General features: G+C 39.8%; 1 protein-coding gene across 14 annotated transcripts in view; it reads left to right on the top strand.

The window, feature by feature from the left end:
* The window catches only part of CYRIB (CYFIP related Rac1 interactor B), a 101,979-nt gene that overhangs the window by 69,540 nt on the left and 9,560 nt on the right, over positions 1-22,879 (top strand). For 9 of the 14 annotated variants that reach the window (XM_078391651.1, XM_072999329.2, XM_072999334.2 and 6 more), the window contains 3 exons: positions 2,934-3,010; positions 5,726-5,757; positions 21,009-21,091. In XM_078391651.1, coding sequence (XP_078247777.1) covers positions 21,019-21,091 — 73 coding nt within the window. In that variant the 5' untranslated portion in view covers positions 2,934-3,010; positions 5,726-5,757; positions 21,009-21,018. Of the gene's footprint in view, positions 1-2,933; positions 3,011-5,725; positions 5,758-19,542; positions 19,647-21,008; positions 21,092-22,879 lie in introns of all 14 variants that reach the window. The other 5 variants (XM_072999336.2, XM_072999339.2, XM_078391652.1 and 2 more) reach the window with 2 other exon arrangements.

Raw genomic sequence — 22,879 nt, 5'->3', positions numbered from 1 at the left:
TTCCTGTCCCACATATAGGTTTCTCAGGAGACAGATAAAGTGGTCAGGCACTCCCATTTCTTTAAGAACTTGCCATAGTTTGCTGTGGTCCACACAGTCAAAGGCTTTCGCATAGTCAATGAAGCAGAAGTAGATATTTTTCTGGAACTCTCTGGCTTTCTCCATAATCCAGCGCAAGTTAGCAATTTGGTCTCGAGTTCCTCTGCCTCTTCGGAATCCAGCTTGTACTTCTGGGAGTTCTCGGTCCACATACTGCTGAAGCCTACCTTGTAGGATTTTGAGCATAACCTTGCTAGCGTGTGAAATGAGTGCAATTGTACGGTAGTTGGAGCATTCTTTGGCACTGCCTTTCTTTGGGATTGGGATGTAGACTGATCTTTTCCAATCCTCTGGCCACTGTTGAGTTTTCCAAACTTGCTGGCATATTGAATGTAGCACCTTAACAGCATCATCTTTCAAGATTTTAAATAGTTCAACTGGAATGCCATCACCTCCACTGGCCTTGTTGTTAGCCAGGCTTTCTAAGGCCCACTTGACTTCGCTCTCCAGGATGTCTGGCTCAAGGTCAGCAACTACATTGTCTGGGTTGTCCGGGATATCCAAATCTTTCTGATATAATTCCTCTGTGTATTCTTGCCACCTCTTCTTGACGTCTTCTGCTTCTGTTAGGTCCCTCCCATTTTTGTCTTTTATCATGTTCATCTTTGCGCAAAATGTTCCTCTAATATGTCCAATTTTCCTGAACAGATCTCTGGTCTTTCCTTTTCTGTTATCTTCCTCTATTTCTTTGCATTGTTCATTTAAGAAGGCCCTCTTGTCTCTCCTTGCTATTCTTTGGAAGTCTGCATTCAAGTTTCTGTAACTTTCCCTATCTCCCTTGCATTTTGCTTCCCTTCTCCTCTCTGCTATTTCTAAGGCCTCGTTGGACAGCCACTTTGCTTTCTTGCATTTCCTTTTCTTTGGGATGGTTTTCGTTGCTGCCTCCTGGACAATGTTACGAGCCTCTATCCAAAGTTCTTCAGGCACTCTGTCCACCAAATCGAGTTCCTTAAATCTGTTCTTTACTTCCACTGTGTATTCATAAGGGATTTGGTTTAGATTATACCTGAGTGGCCCAGTGGTTTTTCCTACTCTCTTCAGTCTAAGTTTGAATTTTGCTATGAGAAGCTGATGATCAGAACCGCAGTCAGCTCCAGGTCTTGTTTTTGCTGACTGTATAGAGCTTCTCCATCTTTGGCTGCAGAGAATATAATCAATCTGATTTCGATATTGCCCATCTGGTGATTTCCATGTATAGAGTCGCCTCTTGTGTTGTTGGAAAAGAGTGTTTGTGATGACCAGCTTATTCTCTTGACAAAACTCTATTAGCCTTTGTCCTGCTTCGTTCTGAACTCCAAGGCCAAACTTCCCTGTTGTTCCTTTTATCTCTTGGCTCCCTACTTTAGCATTCCAGTCCCCTAGAATGAGAAGAACATCTTTCTTTGGTGTCAGTTCTAGAAGGTGTTGTAAATCTTCATAGAATTGTTCAATTTCAGTCTCCTCAGCAATGCTGGTTGGTGCATAAACTTGGATTATTGTGATGTTGAATGGTCTGCCTTGGATTCGTATTGACATCATTCTATCATTTTTGAGATTGTATCCCATTACAGCTTTTCCCACTCTTTTGTTGACTATGAGGGCTACTCCATTCCTTCTACGGGATTCTTGCCCACAATAGTAGATATGATAATCATCTGAGCTGAATTCGCCCATTCCTGTCCATTTTAGTTCACTGATGCCCAGGATGTCGATGTTTATTCTTGCCATCTCCTGTTTGACCACCTCCAGCTTCCCAAGGTTCATAGATCTTACATTCCAGGTTCCTATGCAGTATTTTTCTTTGTAGCATTGGATTTTCCTTTCACTTCCAGGCACGTCCACAGCTGAGCGTCCTTTCGGCTTTGGCCCAACCACTTCATTAGCTCTGGAGCTACTTGTACTTGTCCTCCGCTCTTCCTCAGTAGCATGTTGGACGCCTTCCGACCTGAGAGGCCCATCTTCCAGCGTCATATCTTTTAGCCTTTTGTTTCTGATCATGGGGCGTTCTTGGCAAAGATACTGGAGTGGCTTGCCATTTCCTGCTCCAGGTGGATTGCGTTTAGTCGGAACTCTCCACTATGTCCTGTCCGTCTTGGGTGTCCCTGCACGGCATAGCCCATAGCTTCTCTGAGTTACTCAAGCCCCTTCGCCACGACAAGGCAGCAATCCATGAAGGAGCATTGATGTTAGCGATGTTAATCCGTGCAGGAAAAAAAGTTGCTAAGCGATTTCATCGCTAAACGGAATTAAAAAGCCCATAGAAACGCATTAAAAAGCCATTAATGCGTTCCTATGGGCTTCAAAACTAACCTTAAGCGAAAATCCTCCATAGGGGTGGCCATTTTCAGTACCTCTAAAGCAAGGACACACAGCAGGCAGCCATTTTGTTTGGCTGGCCGAAAATGAGGGCTTTGCAATGGTCGCTTCCCTGTGATCATCGCAAAGTGAATTTTCCCCATAGGGACCATTGCTAAGCGATCGCTTTTGCGATCGCTTAAACTCCGTCGCTAAGCGATTTCGTCGCGCAACGAAGAGATCGCTAAGCGAGGCACCACTGTATATGTATACCATACTACAATGCATGAGTGTATCTATTACTACCTTTTATGAATATATGTAAACAAGCAAATTAGTAGACAGTACGTCATAGAGTGTACTTATCTGTCCCCTGTCATAGGGTGTGAGACTTTCTCTCTCTGTTTGTATGCGCGCATGCGCGTGCATGCATGTGCATGATTAATTGGTCATTGGTTTAGGTAATATAAGTTGTATTAGTTTAGAAACAATATCTTATATATTGTTTTGATGTCTCCGATGTGCCTTTTAAAAATATTATCTTGTTTTTATCTATGCAGGTTTCACAGAAAAGCTGCTACACCTACTGTGTAAGGTGTAGGAGTCTACAAAAGCTTCAAGGCAATTTTGTCACCTAGTAAGTATTTCTAGAGTATTTCTTACCTATAAATATCTTTTTCACATTCCTTCATGTGAGACTTCCGTTTAATTGATCAAGGCTACATATTAAGCATGATAGCTTATCTGTAGATGTTCAGTCTATAAGGGGGCAAAATTATCGCTATTTGAGGAGGGGAAAATTAAATCCTTTGTGCAGTACAAATTTGCATTAGCACGAGTGTGACACGCCCCATCCACGCTCGCGCGTCATGCCCCGTCACGAGTGTGACACGCCCACCGCGGGTGCACTACCCTCCTGTGCGAGGCCCCCTCCCCGGGTGTGTGTAGATCTATATCCGTGGCCCAGTTCCGGCAAGCCCACAGACCAGCACCGGGCTGCGGACCAGGGGTTGGCGATCCCCTGCTCTAAAGAATTCTGGGGATTTTATGTTGTTTGGTGAAAGACCTGCAGATTTAGCTCCCAGCCCTTCTTCACAGCGTTACTATTTCCAGAGTTCCTTCTTCAGAGGAAGGCACTGTTAGGGCCATTTTCAGTCTGTGATGTATGTGTGCCCTTTGTTTTGATTCAGTTATTTAGCTTAAGTGGACTGATAACTGGCTTAAAAGAAGCGAAGTAACTGGCTCTCCAGTTTTGATACTATAGTCACTTGTGCTGCCATTATGCCTTTCCTAGTGTATCTAGCAGAAAACATACATCAAAGCAGCCAGAAGGGTGAAAATGATCTTCCAGATGTTTCAACAAGGAAGCTTGTTTAAAGTAAAATTGAATCTGTCGGATTCCTCCCTGTCCTTTCAGAACATTGATATGCTATAAATGGTTATCACAGATACTTATAGGGCTGCAGGTTAGTTTGCCTTGTAAATTTATCTACAGAAAGTTTTGGTGGCTGACAGATGAGGGATAAAAAGGTTTTTGGGTGGTTTTTTTCCTGCTTGACAAAGAGGTGGCCATCTTCCACCAGCCCGCCCACTCATATACGTGCAGTTTCCTGTTTCTTTAGGTAATCAGGCAAGTGTAATCAGCAGTTGCACTGCTGAATGCCTTTACGGGCTAGTTAACTTTGCAGACTCATTTGCCAAAATGGACGCACTCATTCTTTCAGCTTTTGTGACCTGCAAAACATATTCCCTGATGATTTGGGATTCATAATAATTCATATTATTATTATATGATTCATGTTATAATAATAATTCACACAAGAAAGGAGAGACTTTTAGTTTAATGTTGACATTGCAGTGCCTTATTAAAAATGATCAGCTGCTATTGTTTCACATTCATGGTGATAGTTCTGATGAACTAAAAATGGTGGCAGTGGTGCTAGCACATTTCTGCATGTTGGGTGGGAACTTTCTAACTGATGGAATTGCTGATTAGGCCAAAAGCAAGGGACAGTGTTGAGGTGTGACATTGTATCTAAACTGTTTTTTTTTTTTATGTTGGCTGAATGAAATTAAAATGTACATTTTATATATTCTTTTAATTTCTGTGGTCAGCACACACAAGAACTTCACCGGTAGTATTCTGTTGTTCTTATGCTGATAAGAGGGCTTGTTTTTTTGGGGGGGTAGGGTGATTTTGAAAATAGCAAACATATGGCAACTTAATTCGAATGTAAAAGTACTGTATGATACCTCACAAGGACTAGAAAGGTTTTTGAGGTCAGTTTCTCACTCTCAGGACTGGTGTGGATAGTGTTTACCCTCCAAAGTGAAAAACAAATGTGAAAGTTGTCAAAAATTCACTTTTGATTTTGTAAAAATACTTCCTGTTTTAAAAAAGAAAAGAAAAGAAACCTCTCTAACCCTTAATTCTTTTTTTCCACTTCTCATTAGCATGAGGGCTTGGAAGAGGCTTGGGGAGCACAAAAACAGCTTTGAGGGGCTGCAGGTAGCCATGAACTTTGTGCTTCCCACTGTGCTGTAAGCAAATGGACTTGTGGTGTATTTTTGGTGTATATTGCCAGTCATTCCACCACCTTGCTTTTTTTCCTATATTAGCAGTTGTGGGAGCATGTTGATGATGGGCTTGACATATGACAGGGTGCTACAGAGTACTCACTCTCCATATGCTTAGAACTGTTGCACAGTAAAAGTTTAAGCTGGTAGATCATTGGTCTGTGTTTTTTTGCTTTAAAGTTGGTGACGCTCCCAATTAGAAAGCCATGCTTTAGATTCCCAAAGCTAAACGCTGCAGTTGAGAAGCTTTGTTTCAGATCAGCACAGAGGAAACACATCTTTGTCAATTATAGAGGCTAGAGAAGCAAGAAAAATTACTTAAATCAGTTGCAAACTGACTTTAAACCATGGGTTTGCATCCTAGTTTGTGGCCAAAATTTGATGGTTTATGTACTGAGACATTTTGGTTAACCATAATTTAATCAGAATCAACCAAAGACAATAGTTCTTTATATTAGTAAGCTCTCTTATAATAAATGTACCCATCCTTCTACAGTTAGATTGGCTATGTTTTAAGGCAAAGTTGGTGAAGGGTCTGAATTGATTCGTTTTCTGTATAACCACAAAAATTCAAAACTCCTTTAGGTACGTGCAGATAATAATAACTTTTAAAAATCATCTACTTGGGTACAAATTGCTATTAGTTTCAGCAAGCTTTCTGTATTTCCCTTTGACGGGGTGCTATACATACGTTCTTTTTGGATGAAGTACTTGAACTGTCAGTTGAACTCTGACCGGAAATGTTTTCACTTCCTGTTCTTTTATGTTTCTGTAGGTTGGAAACAAAAGCAGCAGCACTGGCTATAGGTAAGAATCTTGTGTTTTGTCCATCATTCCCAGGATTTCTTTAAGGCAAGGGTGGACAAACTATGGCCCTCTAGTTGTTGTTGAAGAGCTAGGAAGCCTTACCAGTGGTGAAGATGCAGTCAGACAACATTTGGAGGACCACATTTTCCTGTTCCTGATTGGTTAAGAGAACAAAAATGTTGTTCCTGTGATTCATAAGGCACTGCTATTCATAGTCTTGTTTCTTTTTCTGGGAGACTAAAATGGAAAATGATGCATGATCTCCAATGAATGGAGATTCTATAGCTGGAGAACTTCATGTGCTACACATTTAATGCTCGTGGTTTTGGAGGTATTTTACTAACAATTAAAACATATACCCTACCATCACCCAGAACTCACTTTGCCAAACATTCCATGGTTTTGCTAGTTACATGTTCATGGGTTGTGGAAATTACAGTTTATCACAGTTGCCTGTATTGCTGTGCATTTAAAAATGTATGCCATTGAGATGTGTCCCAAATGGCATATTCCAAATGGTATACAGTGGTGCCTCGCATTATGACGTTAATTCGTTCCAGCGAAATCGCTGTAGAACGAAAACGTCGTAAAGCGAAAATAAAAAAGCCATTGAAACGCATTAAAACCTGGTTAATGCGTTCCAGTTGGCTAAGGACTCACCATCCAGCGAAGATCCTACATAGGGGCGGCCATTTTCGGGTGCCTGTGCAGCGAAAAATGGCTCCTAAACATAGCGGGGAGCCATTTTGAGCATCTGGTGGCCATTTGAAAACCCAACGATCAGCTATTTTGATCGTCGGGAAGTGAAAATCGGTTCCCGAAACAGGGAACCGATCATAGCGCAGCGAAATTCCCCCATTCAAAACGTCATTTTGCAATCGCTTTTGTGATCGCAAAAACCTTATTCTAATGCGGATTCGTCGTTAAACGGAGCGCCCGCCTTGTGAGGCACCACTGTATTGAGGATCTGAATTTGTTAGCTTGTACAGCTTGGTAATTGCCGATGTTGACAATGTGCTTCATTTATTGTTCGTCCAGCTTGCAGTTCATTTGTCATACCATTATAAAGGTTTAGTGGTGGCATGGCAAATGTAAATTGTTTACAAGCACATCTTTCAATCAGATCACTTTGCCATTATGTGTAGCTTAGCATGGCTTTATGCAGCCAGTATTTGCAACATGGATTATGGAATTAGTGGACACAGTTCAGTAGGTCTTAGATTGCTGCATAAGGACCCATTCAGTAGGTCTTAGATTGCTGCATGAGGACCTATTCAAACATGGCTACAGCACTGCAGGAAAGCCTTTCTGAGGCGGGGCTTTGTTGCGGTGCTGCCAGCAACTTCAGAGAGGAGCTCTCTGGGGAAAGCTGGAACCCTCCGGTCCGGGATCCCCCTTCTGAAATGGGGATCAAAGAAGAGTCTAGAAGAAGTCTCTCTGAAGCAGATGGTGAGCAGCAGAAGGAGAAGAAAGGGAGGCAGACCCGGACTTTTTTCTTCTGAAGAAATCACCGTGCACGGACTGGAGCGGGCGCCATTTTTTGGCACTGAGCCGCGAGGAACCCTTTACCGGGGGAGAGGAGAGCAATCAATATAAACTAAAAATATATAACAAGTAAGTAAGCCGAAGCCTCTGTTTTATGAAACAGCCTCATTAAGCTGAAATAAGAATGAAAATATTTGGCTGAAAGAATAAATGCAGGGGCAGGTTTATCTTATCAGTCTGACTCAAAAGCGAAACTAAGCTTCTCCAAGTGAACTATTAAAACGCCAGGCTGATTCTAAAGCCGAGAGTCTGAGATGGAAAAATAAATCTTATGTTTCTGGAGAAGAATCCCAGACAGCAACACCGTCTGACTGGATTTAAGAGACTTCGGTGGATGCAGTGTGGCTGGGATACGTTACTCTTTGCCTTCTCTGGACTTTGTGAACTATAAATAATAGAATCTGGTGGTTTTCGGGAGAAGGAGCTGACGTGGCCGACTGGACTAAGGAGCATTAAGGGGTTAATGAAGATCACAAGACGAGCTCCAAGGACAATCTACTGGACAGTTTGAGACTCTGTGACTGTTGTTTTGTTTGTGACCGCGTGTGAGTCTAATAATAGAAGCTTGCTGAACTCAGGAGAAGAAGAAATAACTGCGTCACGGTTCTAATTGATATTGTATTTGCTGGGCTAAAAGTTGATTTTTATACTACAATATTTGGACAAAGATTGGAGGGAGATCTAAGGGGAGGTTTATGATGAGGGGTTTGAATTGTTGATAAAATTGTGGAAACTGTGGAAGGATTTCTAGGGGGTGATTATTGTGGTATTTATACAAACCCCAAAGCCTGAGATGGACCCCAAAAATTCAAAAGAACAAATGGAGACTTGGTCTGTTCAATCTCAAAGTTCTGCAATAGTGGTGCAAGAAATAGAAAAGGAATGGCAGATTAATATACAAAGGCTAATATTATCAGGGTTCCAGCAAGTGAATGCAGGTCTTAGCAAAATAGAAGATTTGATGAAAGGGATGAAAGAGGGGACAGTAGATGCCAAACAAAACTTAAATGAAGTTGTACAGACTTTAGAATCGTCTGTATTAGACATGACACCAGGTAATATGAATGCAGTAGAGGGTTATCCAGTGACCCATGCAGCTTCCAAAATTAAAAAGCATTATGACAAAAATCTTAAGGAGGCAGAGATACTGAAACCAGATAATTTTATGGTGAAAATATGGGAAGTGAAAAAAATGGATATTCTGTCAGATGGGCTGAAAGACTGTTCAATTCAAAAAGAAACTGAACGATGGGATGTATTGTATAAATGGCAGCAGCTACCAGACAATGTTGGAATAACATAGAATAAAATTAAAATTAAATGATAAGATAAAAGCAGGAGGGTAATCAAACTGTGAAAAAGCAAAAAGTTGATATGTATTAGTAATATGAATTGATTGGATGATGTTATACTTTATGCTCTCCTATCCCCCAAAACCATTTTTCCTTTCCTATCCCCTCTTTCTTTTTGTACCCTCTATCCCTGTTCCTAAATAATAATAATAAAAAATAAAAAAAAAGCACTGCAGGAAAGCCTTTCTCTAGCCACTGTATCCATGGTTCAAATAAAATCTGACTTGATTATACTCTAGAATATTTTATTATAAAGCACTCTGTACATGAGTGACTTGAAGAGGGTCCAACACAGTTTCAGCCAGTTTAGAATCAATAGGTATCTAGAGTGTTAGGACTCATAATTTGGATCATATAAGTGAAATACCTGGTCTTGATTTTTAAAAGGCCATAAAACACAGCCTGGTAGTGGGATATTTTGTTCTTATACAAACATGCTTGTTTACATAGGTCTTCTTTTCAGGCCTCGCTACATACAGTATCCTTTCTTTGTTGCCTCAAGTTGAATATAAAGATATGTAAGGTGTAATTCCTTCCAGATAGTGGCACATAAGCTTTGTAATTCTCTTCCTGCAGTACACTTTTAGGGAGTCACTTAAAATCTTACCTTTTAAAGATTTTAGGCTTGATGGGAGGTGAAGAAATTTCCATCCCCCACAATTCTGTTACTAATTGCTGAAACTTTATTATTCTGCTTGCTTTCTTATTGTGTGCTGCATTATTATTTCAATAATGTTTATGTGTTGTTATAATTTTAATGCATATTGGGGGTTCTTTGAACTGAAAGACAGAGGACAAATACATTAAATTAGGCCTGGAAGGCCCCAAGTCGTGATCGGGAGAGTACAAGTCAGCCTGCTATTTCAGGAAAAGCCAAATAACTTTAGCGAGACAACAAGCATAGTTCTTTAATACGGTCTTTTTCAAGAAAATCAGGACGTGGCAACCAGTTCGGTGCCAGAAAGAAAGTATGCAGCATACAGATGTGCATGGCAAGACTGTCACAGTAATGCTGACATTAGCATCTCAGATGCGGCAGTCATCTGTGCAAAATAATGCTTGTGTTGCATTTCAGTTTGCTAATGAACAATGTTAAATGAACAAAACTACCTTGCTTTTTCCTGTAGGTTGTATAAGAGAGCTTTGCAGAGTGTCTTGTTCCATGAAAAATTACCTCCCAGACTGAAACACTAGATCAGGCTTGTCCAACCTGCGGCCCGAGGGCCGCATGTGGCCCAGGTCTGCTCGTAATGCGGCCCAGTGCAATTTTTTATTTTTAAAGAAATTCCAAAGTTTCAAGTTACACTGCTGGCGCTTGCAGCCGGATTGTGGCCGGGGCATGTCACAACAGTAGAGGGGGAGAGAGGGAAGGAAGGAAGGAGTGGGAGGGGAGGGGATGGGGGGGCTGCATGACTGCATTGCTTCAATAGGTGGACCCCCTCCCGGCCCCATAAAGCCGCCGGAGTCAAAGCTGGCAGCCTCTGCTGTCTGAGATCGCAGCTGCCAGTAAGCGTGCTTGGAGTGTGGCTGCGGAGGATGGGTAGGGCTGCCCCCCCCATGCGGCCCAAACCAAATGTATGTGCGGCCCAAACCAAATTTTCATCTTCTAATGTGGCCCAGGGAAGGTGAAAGGTTGGACACCCCTGCACTAGATAACCATTTCGCATAATGAAACATTATTTCATTTCCTGGTGTGTGTGTTTTCTTAGATGGGAGATGGCAACTGTAACAATGTGAAAAATGTTTTTTGTTGCTAACGATGGCTATTGGCTGCAGCTCTGTACCTGTTTACTAGAATTCAGTGGGCCCTTCTTCTGAGTAGATGTGTAAAGTTGCACTGCTTATATAATTTGTAAAACCGCAGTCTAAAAATGGGGCCAAATATTGCTAAAGGAGGTAGTATTACTAAGTAGGTGAGAGACTGCATCAGCAGTCTAGTTCAGTCAGCACTCAGTATCTTTTTTAAGTAAGAGAGTAAGATGTACTAAATTTGACCCTCTCCCACTGACCCTTTCAGAAAGAAAGAGACCAGTCTGAGGAGAACAGCATCTCCTGTGCACAGTGCTCCACAGAAAAAGAAACCTTGATTTTTCAAGGGGTGAAGAGAACAGTAGCAGGGAAATGGGATTAGAATGCTTCCTCATTTTTTGCTTGCTTCATTTTGTTTAGATAACTTGTGGAAAGGACTAAGGCCACCAAAAAAGGGAATATGTTTATAATTTTTAGAGTTATCTAAATACAACTGTGATCGATTAGGAACCTTTCTGCATGTCTGCAAGATTTTATCCTGTGCTTTTCTTGAATCTGTTTTCATTGCTGTAAGTATTGCAAACCAAAATGGGATCAGTTTCTTCTCAATGCAGAGACAACAATTACTAAAGTCCATTGACACTTTTGGCTGATTTTCAGAAAGAACTTTTGAGGGATATTTTTTCTTTAGCTCTTTTTTCCCCTCACCTAGTGCTAATATAAAGTGGCATACTTAAAATCTGCCACTAGATGTCAGGAGTAGAAAAGAAAATTGGAAGTGCTATTGGAGGAATTACAAAAATGGCTAAAAAGAATAGTTTGCAGTACGTTTTGACATCGGTGATAAATGAATAATTATGACTGTTTTATTCCTTCTGGTCTTAATTCTGTATACAGATAATCATCTGTGCTCTGTTTCTTACATTGTCTTTTGTTATAATGATATTAGGGGAAAAGATGAGTGCTTTTCAGTATTGTATCTGCATCCATACTAATTATCTTCATTTTGCAGGAGTCTATTTTTTAAACATCTGAGTGTATAAAATTATGCACATTTTTAAGTATACCTATTGTGTAGCAGAGTAACTGAGAGCATGAACCATGAAGTCCATGGTTCGGTTTCCCCGAGCAGTGAACTTCTCTGGATAGCCTTATATAGGCTGGGATTCTAATGCAGTGGTGTGAAAAGAATGCTAAAGAGTATATGAAACACGTGTAAATGATTGGTGGCCAATCTATAGTGATGGGTGGGCAATATGCAGTCCTAGACTTCTTTTGTGGCCCCTGACCCGGGGGGGGGGGGACCTCTGCCAGAATTGGTGTTTATACTGGAAGACACCAGGAGCTGTGATTTGCTTTCTAAGTGGGTTCAACGCACACAGCCAATTTTTCTTTTCTTCTTCTCCTGTAAAACTAGTTTCTTGAAGTGACTTGTGTATGTAGCTGGAACAGCCACAATTCCCGCTCCTCATGCAGACTGTCAGAGAATGATAGATGGTCACATAATTGCAAACTCTTAACACTCCCAGCAAAATTGCAGCTCAATTTTCAGTGTGTAGGGAGGCTGCGAAAGGAGGCTAGAATTCCTACGGTACCACAAAGAAAAACAGCACATCGGACTTGTGATTTCTTTGTCAGCTCTGTAAAAACATTTACAGATGTATAACAGTATTATAGAAAGATGGTTAGCAGATGTAGATTCTTTTGGATTTGGGTGTCTTCTTACTTGTTTGTTGACTTTCTTCTATCTAACCCAAGTGATTTTCATCTGCAATGATGGTTTTTGCATTTGAAGGCACTTATTGGAAAAGGAATAAGTAGAAACAAAGAAAACAAGCCCACTTAGGCACCAAACCTTTCATATTCCTACGTAACGGTTAAGTGGACTGCTCACTGCGGGTGGTAAGTTCAGGAAAGGGTGGAAGCAAATTGCAGAGACTCCCATAGAGGCTTCTAAAGGATGCGCTGCTGTCTTTCTTCTTGCACGCAGCCGGCTGGAATGGCAGCCAATGGAGGCAGTTCTCTGCTGTGACACGATTAGAGCAACATTTCTGTCTGCATTTCCATATTTGATCTGTTGCTTGCCCTTGGGCTCAAGGCAGGCAAAGCTAGAAATCAATTTTTAGTTGATTAACTCCTTCCTGTTGGCTCTTCACAGTACATCCCAGGTGCCCACACCCTTTAACAGCAAGGCTAAAGACACATGTGTGCACAAAATCAACCCAAAATGGGAATGAGAGTGGACAAACATTTTTCATATGTGCTGGTATGCATCTGTACTGTATATACAAGCGCCAACATAACAACACGGTTATGATATTGCATTAGAATTGGGGAGACCTGGTATAAAATTAGCACTCATTAATGAAATTCACTGAATAATCTTTGGGCAATAACTGTCTTTTATACACCTCCCATCATAACATTTGAGACAGGGTAGCATGAACATGAACCGGAACATCTTTAATGTGTGATGGGCTTGTGGAGGAAAAAAACTGCCTGCCACTAGGTACACTGGCCCTTGACTACTGATTATTTGCATTTTTGTAGGCATTAGTTTATTGATAGTGTCCTCCAGTCAATCTCAAAAAATGTATAAAGAGCTACAGTATATGAAATGTAATGGGGAAGTGCTGCTTGTGTCTTCCCTGATTGCATATACACTAGATGTGTGTGAGAGGGTTCTACAGTTTTATTTTTAAGTAGGATGATGAAGTGAAATGTCCATTCCTCCACCACTCTGTCTTGTCCTCACTGTGTTCTCTTGCTTTTAGTTCTTTTTTCCACAAGTGGCTTTTGGCACTAGACGTGAACCTAGCAGGGATAAACCAAAGGAGGACATATTTCACTTGCTTGTCTTGTGTTTCTTTTTAAGTACAGAGTCTTTTCCTTACTTCATTTTATGTATGAATAGGGCAAATGGACTGTAAAATAGCCACATCCAATTAACACTGATTCAGAGACAATGCCCCAGTGTGGCCAGAAATGATAATGGACTTTGATTATTTCTGTGATCACAATTGGTTTCTTCCTCTGGAATAAGGAAGATTGAATTTAGAACCTACTTAAATGTTTCTGGGCAAAAATGAGCATTAATGGCATGCTTTTCCAGTATGGTCCGGTGGGCCAAATAGGCGGGGTATAAAATAAATAAATAAATCAATAAATTAATATAATAATAATAATAATAATAATAATAATAATAATAATAATAATAATAATAATAATAATAATAATAATAATAATAATAATAATAATAATAATAATAATAATACCATATTTTTTGCTCCATAAGACGCACCTTTCTGTAAGATGCACCAATTTTTTAGGAGAAGAAAAAAGGAAAATATAATCTGTTTTCTTCGCTCCATAAGACGCACAGACTTTCCACCCCCCTGTTTTGTGGGGGGGAAAGTGCATCTTATGGTGTGAAAAATACGGTACTTTTTTAAGTGACATGCTTTGCTACATCATTTACAAAAGGTTTTCCATGTATTACTTTTGTAAGACATGTACACTTTGCTACATAAAGAAAACCTATCTCTGTGTAGTTGGCTGAGGAGTTCAGAATGTCATCTGTTGCTAGGGTTCTTAGAACTGACTAGTCCGATCAAGAATTTCTCTCTGGCCCCCTGCTCCCAGCTGACACATGTGAAGATAAAAATAGTCAAATTGTTAAAGAAAGAATGACGCCAGATTCTGTCACTCCCACCCACCCACTTATCCATGCCTATCAACTAGTTTCTCCTTTATTCCAGTATTGAGAGTGGCTTGTTTAATATTTCTGCACTATGCATTTTCAGTGTCAAGCAGCTCTATAGCTTGAAAACATGCTTAAAATGTGCATATTCCTTGGAATACATTAAACAGGCTTGCACCAGTTAACGTTGCACGCAGCTGTTGCTATTTTGCATCCAAAAATATAACATGCATATCAGATGCCTTGGGGTAGTAACTTCACATGTGGGACAACTGTGTCGTTATTCCAGCTTAGCAGAACTGTATAACCTGACAGTTTATATGCAAAGTTATATTTAATAAAAGAGACCATTATGCCTCTGCTGCGTGATCATAAATTGTAAGCAAAGAAGTGGAGCATGAAGTAGCGAAAGTAGAATAAAGAAAGGAATACCAAGGACAGAGGAAATGGATATTAGTGATACCATTTAACTGTAGAAAGCTTTACTCAGATAGTTTTATTTTTCTTGTGCAGCATTGTGTATGTATTTGTTTCTGGTTTCCTTGTTGCACTGAAGTCTGGAAATGTGATGTTAAGAAAATTGTGTAAGATGTCAGCCTCTGCATTTATGCCCAAATTCCTGACTTCATGGCATAATCGCCTTAGGAATTGTGTAGACTTCTTGCAAGTGATCTAACTAATTTGTATGAATAAGGGCATTCCTATCCTTGTTCAGTGTTCTACTTATTTCAGAAAAATAGTTTACCTTTTTTAAAAATATAAAGAGCTCAAAAGCAAAGAACAAAAATGCCAATACCAACTTCACAGCTAGAATAAATACTTAAATTTTCATGTGCACAAAGATAATAATGATTGTAGAATACAATGATAGGTTCAGTTGAAGTCATACCAAAAGGTAGTTTAATTTTTTTTAAAAAAAGTTTTTATTGCATGCCAAACCCCAACAGAGATGGAGCTACATGGACCTAGGAGATCTCCCAAGGACTTTCTATTCATATGATTTAAGCTAATAAGCATGTGGAGGGCTGTCCACATTGAAAAGAAATGCTAAATAGCCGCTGCCCCCAACTGCCTGGCCAGCATGTTTTGATGCATGTGAGGATTCATCAGCTGTTAGAAGCCTTGGCTTCCCTTCTTGAGAGTTGTCTCAGGTCCTTATTTGCCCCCCCCCCATCATCACTTTGAATGAGTGATGAGTCTGTGAGTCACTTGTAATAGAATGTTTCCATGTGCATTATGACTTTTAATTGTCATTGCTTGTATTCTTGTGTATATGGAAGAGAATAAGTGGAGGGAATCTGAGTATTCCCTGTTTATGACATCTAAGTTTTAGTTTACATGCTCTGAGTAAACTAACCCTCCTCCTTCATATGTTCATTTCCTGAGATGTTCTACTGTTGATTGTTGCCAAATAAAGAAGTGTAACTGCTTTCCAGTATGTACAGTATATTGATTCTAAGGCTCTGATGAACTCTTTATCTCTGCTTTGTCTTCCATGTATATTGTCATGGGATGGGAGGAGTTATAGTCAATGACCCAACCATCTTCATCACTAGTCAGGAAGAAAGGAGTTGTTAATGTACTCTTACCTAAGGGGGTTGGTTACCTGTGGGTTTTTTTTTTTAATTGATATTACATTGTCTAATTCTATTGCATTTTCTCCAGACTAAAAATTGTTGGCCATGGCCAGCATGAAGGCCATGCGTGCAAGTCTTGTTTTGAAAATATGCCTCAGCTTTCCGCCTGTCTGATTTTGACATGGCACTCTGCATCAGACAGCCCCATAAGGCTGTAATGGGCCGAGTCATTGTAATCAAATGTGGCGTTCCGTATGTCTTATTCTACGAAAGTAGGTCAAGTTAGAAACAGTGTCTCTCAGTGATTCCCACAACCTGTTCCACAGGGCCTTAGAGAACTGTTTGCTGATACCTTAGAAATTGCTGAGAGGGATTGTAAAATGCTAAACAAAAACAGTCAAGGGTCTTTAGAACACAGTAATTAGAAACCAAAGCTGGCAAAACACATTTTCATTTCAGATAATTCTTTTTAAGCCCTAGAAGGGAACCTTGGTGTAATAATTCAGCCTGACTAGTGGTGTGACTTTGCATGGCTATAGGCATTCAGTCTGTAATTCCTATATCAGATAACATACGATAGTAAAAGTAAACGTACTAGCATAGACAATCGTAAAGGATTAAAGTAAGTAGATAATGGTGTTTTTAGCTTATAGGAAAAAGAATCGGCAAGTCTTTTCTCTGCAAACTGGAATAATAAAGTGTTCTAGAATTTTATTTTATTTTTTAAGATGCTAGGAAAATTGGTTTGTTGTGTAATGTGGCACTCGCATCTTCTGCCCTTCATAAGTGAATATCAGTAAACACCGTTCAACCTGATGAGAGATGAAATAATGACTCTACAGCTGTTGGATTTATTCACTTCCTCCAGTGGATTTTTCTAAAAGGAAAAAAAAAGTAGTTATTCATATATTTAAGTGTTTTATTTGTGCAGTGGATTGTTTTGTGTATATGTAATATCCAACATAAATCAACTCGACTTTGCTATAGCTTCAATAGAGGCAGAGCAGCCCCCCCAAACTTGCTGTCCTACATAGGCTTTGAACTACAAGTCCCATCTGTTCCAGCCATCATGACCATTGCTGAGGCATGATGGGAATTAAGATATCTGAATGGACCCCACGTTAGGGAAGGCTGGGCTACAATGATCACTTCCTTTGTTTGTAGTTCCACCTTCTTGTTTGTAAGCCTGTTGGCAAAATGTTGCTTCCAATGTACCTCATATGTAAGCAATTTTATTGTCACACCACCAGCATGTTGTTATTTTCTCATTATTTTAGATGTTTGCTATCTGGCTTTTTAAAGGAACAAACTGAAACATGACCAGTAAGATGGTAGTATGTTCCGTCAGACCATGCCTTTGACTTACTCAAAATAGTATATCATATCAGGGCATGGCTGTGCCAATAGCTTGCCCAGCGTGGTGATTAATCTCCATCTAATTTCTGTACAAATGATTTTTCCTACCGCAGAAAACAGCTTCAGTCAATCATCCTCAATTTCCAAAATCTAGTCAGAATTACCAGTTTTGTTCTGTCGGCCTCCTACGATTGGGGCATCTGTTTCTTGTATCACTGGAAAATATTCTGTGTTTTTTGGAAACATGTTGTGGCCATTGACCAAAAGCAACAAAATCTTTCTAAAATGCCTAGCCTTGCTGAGTCTTCAAATGAATCCCATGAAGAGAATCCATAAAACATTTAATCATCTGGAGAACGACACTAATTGGGAGGGTCTTCTCTGCTCATTGCGTGTCTTAACGCGTGACTTACTTTAGACTTAATGGGAAACTATGGTTTCCTGTCACAAGGACAAGCTGTGGAGGGTCTCAGCCTCATTTGCTAGGCTCTCCCCTTTTATTCCATGTCCCAAAGTCAGGGATTTGAAGCTGCAGCTTGATTTTGACTGCTTCTCGCTAAGAAACCACAGTTCTCTCTTTTAGCATGTCATAGAAGTATACTGTAGTTGGTTTATCATTCAAAGCAGTAGTGTTTGATGAGGAGTTAAAGGTGGATGCTTGAGTTATATCACAATGTAGTTTTCATCTCATAGCAGCGAATTGTCCCTTCTAATTATGTCTGAACTGGTCCCATAAAAATGGGCACATTGATGGGATCTTTTCATCGTGGTGATATCTGGCTACAAATGACATTAGGGCAACAAGTGAATACATTTAGGAATCTGAGAAAAATTTCAGAAGGTCATGTAGCTATTTTCTCAGTACTTTTTAAAACCTCTGAATGTAAGATAAAGGAACATAAGAAGTGTTCATATATCAGTCAGATCTTTGTTCTGTCTAAGCTATTGTTGTCAACTCTGACTGGCAGGAGCTTTCAAAGGTTTCCAGCAGAATTCTTTCCTAGCTGTATGTGGAGATCCCTAGTATTCTTTCATGGTCTGTCCAAGTATTTGCTTGACCTAACCCTGATTTACTTCCAGAATCAGGCAGGATCTGGGTGTATTAGTGTATGGTGGTATAATCCATATCTGCATCTCTGTAAACTCTAGTCGCTTGACATGATTTATATGATATAAATGACAGTTAAAATTTAGTTGTATGCTTATAGTCAAACCCTTCCATATAGTTATGCCAACATAATGCTAGCGGTGTAACTTTTGGAGATGAATTGACTCAAGTTAAGAAACCATTTAAACATTATCCCCTGGGCACTGGATTGTGTGATTTGGGTGTATCGGATAATGTCTATGGTGATAACTTGAAACAGCTTGCCTCCAGAGTTTATGCTGTTAGCATTATGTCAGTATTATTACTCAAGAGTATTTTGGGCTATAACTGGCTTAACAGCTTCAGGAGATGTGGTGATGGGAATCCATTCCCTGGTTTATGAGTTCTTATTTTTTAGACTTCTGGTCATGCAGTAGAATGGTGCTTGCTTTCTGTTTTAAATGTAAAGTATTTCAGATATGTCTGTATTTGAGATTTATATGGGAAAAGATACTGATTCTTAGGTTAGATATTCTTGAGTCATAAGTGCATTGAGTTGTTCTTGAACTTGAGTTGAGCCCAACAGCAGCATAACAGTTGTATTGTGCCTTACTGCAGTGGTGATCCTCTCCTCTCCTGCAGAAATAAAGCCGAGCTTTTGATTTTGTTTCCAAGGAGAACTGGTTTCAGAAATCCTGATTTTTACCATAGCCAGTTTTAATTAATTTAATTTAGCATTTTATTGTATGCTGCTTATATGCTAGATGACAATGGTGTGGATTCTTTGCAAAAGTTTCTGTTTCATGAGATTACAAACACTGGGAAGAATTAGAGAGGTGGCCTACATGAACTATAAATCTGTCTTAGCATGGGAGTTCATCCTTCTGTTGCAGAGCCTTCTGAAATACATATTTTTTTGCTGTAAAAGCCCTACAGTATAAAGCCTCCTTGAGTTTACTGAGTGTCTAGATATTTATCTTTCACACAACAGTAGTTCTTTGAACAGACTATTTCATGTGCAGTTCAAGCTACACTGCACTGGTTTTCCGTCAGTATCATTCTTCTCCACATGATACCTTGGAGCAGATTCTTGACATCTTGTTGAACTGTCAGCACTTGAGATTCTTAGATCTAAAATGAAGCAGATCTGTAGTGTCATCCATCTCAGTGGCTCCAAAGCCCTTGCAAACATAAAATGCCCTTAAAAATGAATGCTGTACATTGCACAGTTGAAATGGAGTGATTTTAGTGGTAAAATGTACAAACTGGTTACAGAGTAGGTACCACAGAAGTCTGTATTTTTCTTCTCTCTGACATTTGGCTTTCTGCAAGACTTCTTTGTCAGCAGCATTCATTTGAATGTCTGTATTCTGAAAGCTCTTTCTTGTGTGCTACAACATTGAAATGTTGGCTTGGCAGTTATTTCAGGTATCTGGAAGTTGAGTCATGGCAACTGGACTTCTTTCTTGTTAGGTTGAAACATTTCGCTACTCATCCAAGCAGCTTCTTCAAATTTATTTCAGGTACTTTGAGTTCGTTGCTTTGTACTTTTCCATTTTCTTTCTGCTTAAATCTGGCAGATTTTTGCCTCTTCAAGAATTTTATTGGCGATAGTAAAAGTATGAGCTTTAAAAAGAGACAGCTTGCCGTCATAACACAGAAGGCCAACCTAGAAGAAACTATATTACTAGAATGAAAAGCCACATAAAATGAAAGGGGAAACTGCTGTTTAAATATGCTTTATAATATATATGATATAGACCAAGGGTGGAAACTTGTGGCCCTCCAAATGTTGCACTACAGTTCTCATCACAGGCAGCCAGCATAGCTATGGATGATGGGAGTCATGTTAAATGATATCTGAATGGCTGTATGTCCTCTGCCTCTGTTACAGGGTGTATAAATTTGGACTGAAGCAGGGAAGGCTATGAAACACAACATTTAGGCATGCTTCTTCTGAAGAGAAACCAGAAAAGAAGGGAGAAATGAATCTCAGTTACTGATCTGAATATTTGACTTACAGATCTGTGAACAGAGGCCATACAGAAATAGGATCGGGGAAGCAAGTACAGTGGTGCCCCGCATAGCGACGATAATCCGTTCCGGAAAAATCGTCGCTATGTGGGATTGTCACTATACGAAACAAAAAAGCACATAGGAATGCATTAAAACACGTTTAATGTGTTCCTATGGGCAAAAAACTCACCGTTCAGCGAAAATCCTCCATACGGCCGCCATTTTCGCTGCCCGGTAAGCAAGGAAAGGGCGCGGAAACACAGCGGGCGGCCATTTTTTTACCTGGTGGCCATTTTGGAACCACCGATCAACTGTTAGAAAAACATCGTTATGCGAAAATCTGTAAGCGAAACAGCTTACTGATCATCGCAAAGCGATTTTTCGCTATCTAAAACATTGCAATGCGATCGCTTTTGCGATTGCAAAATGTTCACTATGCGGATTCATCGTTAAACAGGGCGCCCGTTATGCGGGGCACCACTGTACTGTAGCACTGCAACTGGTGAACTTCAGTATGGTTTTCTGTTGTGGCTCTCTGAAGGATCTTCTTACATCTTCTTTTTCTTTAAAGGAAACCCAGTTTTCATCTGTAACATATTGAGAGTTTGAAGATAATACATTAGTGCAGTCATTCTCAACTGTTTGCCTTCCAGAGTTTTGGACTTCAGCTCCTAGAAACCCTGGCCAGAGATGCTGGGAATTGAACTCTTAAAACATCTGGAGTATCATAGGTTGAGAACCACTGCTCTAGTTGCGTGGGTCATGCCAAGGAGCAACTCTGTAGGGATTCTAGGGAGGTGTCATATTTTCACCTTCCTTATTCATTCTCTTGACATCTCATATTGTGTCTTTTCTTCTTGTCTCAACAGGTACCTTAACATGGGGAACCTTCTTAAAGTTTTGACGTGCACAGACCTTGAACAGGGACCAAATTTTTTCCTTGATTTTGAAAGTGAGAACTATTTTTAAGTATGCACCTTATATCCTGGGTATCGCATTTAAACTTCCAAGCTATTAGTAATCTAGGAGAGCCTTAATGATGTTACTTCCGCCACAAATTAAGTTTCCTTAAAAAAGGAATCTTTATAGTCATATGTCATACCAATTATAGTGTGTGATGCAAAACAGTGTTTCTATCTGCAAAGATTAGGTTGTGGTGAAGCTTGGCTTCTATATACACCATACTTCTTTGACTCATTAAATTTAAACTCAAGAATCTGTCACCTTTATGACTTTCTTTAAAAAATCTAGGATCTGGTTTAGATTGATGTGTTTTACTCTGGTAAACCAAGATGTTCATTAGTACTTTGCCTGTATATGCAGCCACTTCACAACATGGCAGGGAATCACTAATCAACCATAGTTTGGATGAAGCAACAACAGATCAGTCATCATCATCTTAGCTCTGCAGTTTTAAGATGGTGGTGGTGGTGGTTTGTTGTTTCATCCAAATAGCAAACTAAACTTACCAGTTTCAAAGTAAGTCAGACTCCTAAACCACATGTTGAAGCTGGTTAATACCCTGACATGTACAGGAGCTGATAACCACAGTTTGGGGAAAAAACAGGAAAATGTCTTAGTAGAGAATCCCTTCCTTACCGTGATGGATTCTGAGTAGTTGTGTGTGCAGACAAAAGGTACCTTCAGTTTTTTTGGCTGATTAAGCTGAGATAAAATAGTCCAAATACGTCCCATAAATCAAATATTTTTAATTGAATCAAAAAGTTACTCTTGTAGCAATAAAAGTGTAACTTTCAGAAAACGCTATTGTCTGAATAGAAATCTGGATAATTGCATGTATATTTCAAGTCTTAAAAATAGCTCTTTCTACCAGAATAGATTCTCTGTTTACGTGTATCTGTAAAACTTGCCACTTATAGCGGAAAGTGGCAACCCATTAGAGGCATACACATACAGTACTTTTTAATCTGATTTGGCAAATCTTTTCCACTTTATGAGTACTAGTTAAGTCAGAAATCCTTCCATCTTCAGCCAGGTTTACATAAAATGGTCATGGTCCTTTTCGGATTTTTTTTTTTACAAATATAGGAACTTATCTCTTACTGATCCATGTAACTTAAGCATTGTCAATTCCAACTGGGAACTTTTCTTTATGGAAGGAGCCTTTCCCATCACCTGCCACCTGACATCCTTTTAATAGGATATGATAAGAGAGTGAACCTTTGTCGGAAATTGTGTGTTCTACTATTGATCTGTGCTCCCTCCTTTTTTGGGTGCTCCATAGTAGCTTGACTAAAAAGATTTTGGTGCCTGTTTACTGATGCCAGATAAAAAATTGCTGGTAGTCAGAACAAGACTCTTCATGCTTTTATCCTCACAACAGGCTATCATAGCTACTCCCTTGAGATATTTATTGATCAGCTTGGTATGCTTTAAAAAGAAATGATAACACAACACTGATTTTGCATATTATGTTTACATACAAAAGCAATGCACAACTGATGTGAGGATTCCCTCTCTGTGCATGACTATTTCCCACACTCTGAGGGCTTTTCCTTCATTCAGAGAATGAAGACAGAGAACACTTCTTTGTAACACTCAAAAGCTAGCAATCTGACCAGTAATATTTTCTCTGTGTAGACTGTGACAGGCTAAACTAGCAAAAAGTGGTCTGAAAAACAAAAGGAGCTTCTAAAACACCACCATATAAAATCTCGGTGCTGTACATGGTTCTTAACCTTTGTTACTCGGATGCTTTTGAACTGCAACTCCCAGAAAC

This window comes from Pogona vitticeps, chromosome 4 (assembly GCF_051106095.1).
Source record: "Pogona vitticeps strain Pit_001003342236 chromosome 4, PviZW2.1, whole genome shotgun sequence".
NCBI lineage: Eukaryota > Metazoa > Chordata > Lepidosauria > Squamata > Agamidae > Pogona > Pogona vitticeps.
Note: the sequence above shows the minus strand (reverse complement) of the source record. Positions and strands in the feature narration are given on the sequence as shown.